Source organism: Marmota flaviventris, chromosome 17 (assembly GCF_047511675.1).
Source record: "Marmota flaviventris isolate mMarFla1 chromosome 17, mMarFla1.hap1, whole genome shotgun sequence".
NCBI lineage: Eukaryota > Metazoa > Chordata > Mammalia > Rodentia > Sciuridae > Marmota > Marmota flaviventris.
This window is the reverse complement of record NC_092514.1, coordinates 77,736,714-77,741,790: the sequence shown is the minus strand read 5'-3', so window position 1 is coordinate 77,741,790 and position 5,077 is coordinate 77,736,714. Positions and strand designations below refer to the sequence as shown.

At 62.7% G+C, this 5,077-nt stretch overlaps 1 protein-coding gene across 1 annotated transcript; it reads right to left on the bottom strand.

The window, feature by feature from the left end:
- Uts2r (urotensin 2 receptor) lies at nt 1-1,155 on the bottom strand. The gene has a single exon (XM_027922217.2). The coding sequence runs from the start codon at nt 1,153-1,155 to the stop codon at nt 1-3; it is 1,155 nt and encodes a 384-aa protein (XP_027778018.2).
- Nucleotides 1,156-5,077: the final 3,922 nt, after the last annotated feature.

Sequence of the window (5,077 nt, the reverse complement as noted above, 5' to 3'; positions counted from 1 at the left end):
TCAGACACAGGCCCCACCAGCGGCCACAGGGGACAGTATGAGGGTCTCCGTGGCCTGTTGGCTGCTGGAGGACAGTGAGTGTCCTGAGTCCCTCTGGAAGTGGACGTGACTGGGCAGGAAGCTGCTGGTGCCCCCATGGCCACTGCTGCCCCTGGAGCGTGGGCGTCCCCGCACGTGCTCGCGGTAGTTCTTGGTGAGCAGCGTGTAGAGGAAGGGGTTGAGGCAGCTGTTGCCGTAGGTGAGGCAGGTGGTCAGGTAGTTGACGAGGCGCGCTGTCCGGGGCGCTAGCGGCAGGGCCTCGTGGTACTGGGAGAGCAGCTGCCACAGCCAGAAGGGCAGGAAGCAGGCCCAGAAGAGCAGGACAACGCTGAGGATGAGGCGGAGCACCCTGGGGTTGGGCAGCCGCCGTGTCTGCCTGCAGGAGGCCAGCTGTGACAGCCAGTAGGCCCGGGCCAGGCGGGCGTAGAGCAGCCCGATGACCAGGCCGGGCCCCACGATGCTGGTCCCAAAGAGCAGTGTCAGGTAGGCGCGGTGTGCACGTGGGCCCCAGGCCGGCAGGCAGAGACTCTTGGGGCCCCTGTGGACCAGCCGGATGGCGAGCATCATGGGCAGGGTCAGCAGCAGTGCCAGCAGCCAGGTGCCCAGCACCAGCAGCTTGCGGTAGCCCTTGGAGCGCTGCGCGGTGTCCAGGGGCCTCAACACTGCAGCATGGCGCTCACTGCTCATGACGGTCAGGGTGAAGATGCTGGCATGCATGGTCAGGAAATCCAGGCTGAAGAGGACGCGGCAGCCCACGTCACCAAAGTGCCAGTCCTTGGTGATGTAGGTGGCCACGATGAAGGGGATGCTGAGCAGGTACAGCAGGTCTGCCAGAGCCAGGTTCACCACGTAGGCGTACATGGAGGCCGAGGTGCGCAGGAAGCGGCAGGTGACCACCAGCGTGTACACATTGCCCACCATGCCCACCAGACCCATGGCCGAGAGCACTGCCCCGAGGGCCCCCATGGCCACCAGGTCCTGCAAGGAGCCAGGCTCCGTCGGGCTGGTCCAGGAGCTGTTGAGGGACACATTGGGGCCACCAGGTGGCTTGGGCGTGGCACTGCCTGACACAGCCAGCGCAGGGAACGTGGTTGGGGACTCTGGGCTCAGCGCCATCTCTGCCTTCACACTGGGCTCCGGCTGGGACGGCTGTTCCTTGAGGACGGGGTGGGGTGTGTCTGTGGGCAAACGCCGTCCTGTGGGAGAAGTGCCCGTCAAGGTGCAAGGCAGCACTCCCTTCCACGCCCACACACCCGAGACGGACAGCCTCCACAGGCCACTCAGTCGCAGAGGGACAGGGACTCGACAGAAGAGCCCTTCTGTTTCATCTGTCTCACTGCCCAGGGAGACCTGGGAACTATGTGACCAGCTGTCCCCAGGGAATTCCCCAGAAGGACCCCAGCCCAGGCCTCAATGCCAGCCAAGGCCTCCAGGGCCGACTGAGCTTTTCTGAAAGCAGAGCACAGCAGTCCAGCCCCTCAGGGTCAAGGCCCGCGCGGGAGGAGCTGGGGGTCCTGGGGTCCAGCCTGAGACACCTCTCTCTCATTTCACTTCACTTGTACATTTTTTAAAAATGTGTTTTCTTCTAACTACAAAAGCAGTATCTGCTGACTTTAAAAGTCCAAATTGAAAGTGAGGTAAAGGGAGAAGACCTTTGCAATCTCCATTTATCAAAGGCGGAAAACAAGCCTGGACCCTCACGCCACACGCAGAGCCACGGATGGCAGACTGAGCCTGGACCCTCACGCCACACGCAGAGCCACGGATGGCAGACTGAGCCTGGATCCTCACACCACACGCAGAGCCACGGATGGCAGACTGAGCCTGGACCCTCACGCCACACGCAGAGCCACGGATGGCAGACTGAGCCTGGATCCTCACGCCACACGCAGAGCCACGGATGGCAGACTGAGCCTGGACCCTCACGCCACACGCAGAGCCACGGATGGCAGACTGAGCCTGGATCCTCACGCCACACGCAGAGCCACGGATGGCAGACTGAGCCTGGATCCTCACGCCACACGCTGAGCCACGGATGGCAGACTGAGCCTGGACCCTCACGCCACACGCAGAGCCACGGATGGCAGACTGAGCCTGGACCCTCACGCCACACGCTGAGCCACGGATGGCAGACTGAGCCTGGATCCTCACGCCACACATTGAGCCACGGATGGCAGACTGAGCCTGGACCCTCACGCCACAAGCAGAGCCACGGATGGCAGACTGAGCCTGGACCCTCACGCCACACGCAGAGCCACGGATGGCAGACTGAGCCTGGATCCTCACGCCACACGCAGAGCCACGGATGGCAGACTGAGCCTGGACCCTCACGCCACACGCAGAGCCACGGATGGCAGACTGAGCCTGGATCCTCACGCCACACGCAGAGCCACGGATGGCAGACTGAGCCTGGACCCTCACGCCACACGCAGAGCCACGGATGGCAGACTGAGCCTGGACCCTCACGCCACACGCAGAGCCACGGATGGCAGACTGAGCCTGGATCCTCACACCACACGCAGAGCCACGGATGGCAGACTGAGCCTGGACCCTCACGCCACACGCAGAGCCACGGATGGCAGACTGAGCCTGGATCCTGACGCCACACGCAGAGCCACGGATGGCAGACTGAGCCTGGACCCTCACGCCACACGCAGAGCCACGGATGGCAGACTGAGCCTGGACCCTCACGCCACACGCAGAGCCACGGATGGCAGACTGAGCCTGGACCCTCACGCCACACGCTGAGCCACGGATGGCAGACTGAGCCTGGACCCTCACACCACATGCTGAGCCATGGATGGCAGACTGAGCCTGGAACCTCACACCACATGCACAGCTTTGGATGGCAGATCTATGTGTAAAAGGTTAAATAGATCTATCAGTTGGGCTTCTGGAAGAAAATAGGAGAATATCTCCATGACCTTTGGTGAGAAAAGATTTTTAAAAAATAAAATTCATTTAGAACATTAAGAGGGAGATTGGAATTGTGGCTCAGCGGTAGAGCGCTCACCTAGCAAATGCAAGGCTCTGGGTTCAATATTCAGCACTACATAAAAATAAATAAAATAAAGGTATTGTATCCAACTACAACTAAAATATATACATATTTTTTAAAGGAGAGAAGACCCTGAAGGCTGTCCTCCCCCATATCCAGCCCTGTGTTGCCTCTAGATGGCTTCCCTCTTCCCGTCCAGGCTGATGATATTAAGGATAAATTCTGCCTGGTCCTACTCCGAGCCACCCTGAGCTCCTGCTGCAGAAGGGGACCAGACATGTCCAAGTCCCTCCCGCCTTCCTTCTCGCAGCTGCCTCTGGTCTGGTGAAGCTGGCCACGATGTCCTCTCCCACAGCTGGACAACTAACCCCCCGGAAATCGCCCAGGCCCCCTGGCTCAGCTGCCCCACCTCTTGGCCAGTGCCCAAGCCCTCTGGGGGTTGCCCACCTTTCCCCCGAACTGTTAAAAGAAGGCGAGAAGGGAGCAAGACCCCCAGCCTGACAGTCCCCAAGTAACTGGTGCAGCTGGAGGGTCTTTGGCCGTCTGGGAGGGGCGGTGGCCTGGCAGAACCCGGGCCTAGGGCCCAGGGACAGGACCGCCAGGAAGCCCGCACCAAGTCGGGGGCTTGCACGGGCTCAGGGTCTTCCATCGGTCCCTTGAGGATCAAGACCTGCGTCTCCAGGGACCTGGCGGTCCCTCTGGGCGCCACCAATCCAGCCTCGGGGCAGCAGGAGCTCTCGGAGCGCGCCAGGAGCACCGTGCACCCCAGCCTCGCGCGCTGCACCCACCTGCCGCGGCCCTCGGGTGGTCACGGAGCCATCAGATCTGTCCACCCAGCCTGCGGTCGCTCGGGACAGCCACCTCGCCTGGCGTCTGGTCGCTCCCCACAGTCTCCAACCACTTCGCGGAAAAGTGGGCTCCGGGAACTTCTGCGCTGTCCCCTTGCGGGGCGCGGAGGGGCGGAGGGTCCGCGGCCTCCTGGGCTTCCAGGCAAAGGAGGGAGGTGCCCGCCCTCTCCACGGGGAGAGCGGCGCCGCGCCCGGCCCCTGGCCGCCGCCACCTGCCGGGTCGCCAGCTGGGAATGCGCCGTGGCCGAGCGCCAGCTCGCGGGTATTAATAACCCAGCGCGTCGGCGGGGACTCTGGGGGACCGGAGACGCGGACCGCGGGCCGGTGGCGCTAAGGCCTCAGGGAGGGCCATGTTCCGGGAGGCTCCTGCGCGCGAAGGTCACGGCCAGGTCGGGTGTGGCTGGGCTCAACCCGGGGGCATGGGCAGGTCCCTCCGCCCTGCATCTGTGCGGGGTGGAGAAGCCAGGAGGCAGCGGCCACTCACAGCCTCCACTTGCAGCCTCCCGCTGAGTCTTCGTGACCTCGGATTCTCCGCAGTCAATCAGGCTCTGGGGGCGAAGCAACCTGCCACCCCAGGAACCCTCAACCCCTTCCCAGAAAGCCAGGGTCTTGAAAGAGGCAGGCGTGGGGTGGGGACTGTGGGGTGGTCCAGCCCAGGCGCTGCCCGGGGAGCTTGCAGGGCCGGTGCAGCCCCAGGTGTCAGGTTTGCGGGCTTCTGGGGATTCAGGGGGTCTGCCTGCATCTGACCTGACCTAGTCCTCTACCTGGCCCTCCTGACTCTAGGGTCTTTGTTCACAGCCTTTCACACTTTAGCAGAACCCACGAAGGTGACACACTGGGAAGCGGCAAGGCCTTGGACGTGGGAGGATGTCACGTTGAAATGAGGCCCCTTTGCCCTGGGCCAACCGCTGGCGTCCACTCTCTATCCTCCTGGGACTCCACCTCTGACTGCAGGCCAGCTGCCAGGGTGTGGGCAGTCGATGGTCAGTTGCTGCCTGTGGGCCTCCAGTGCCTATCTGCCACAGCAGTCTTCCCTGGCCACCTAGCCCCTCCCTCTCTTCTTAGCTCTCTTCTCCAGGTGCATCCTGAATGTGCTCTCTCCTCTGGGGCTGTCACTTCCACTGCCTGCAGAGCTAAGCGGTACCACTGTCCCTCTGTGTCATTGATATGCAGGTGGCACACTGCCCAGGAG

What these genes read in the sequence shown, in the direction of transcription:
- Uts2r (XM_027922217.2), bottom strand. Translation starts at nt 1,155, where the DNA reads ATGGCGCTGAGCCCAGAGTCCCCAACCACGTTCCCTGCGCTGGCTGTG.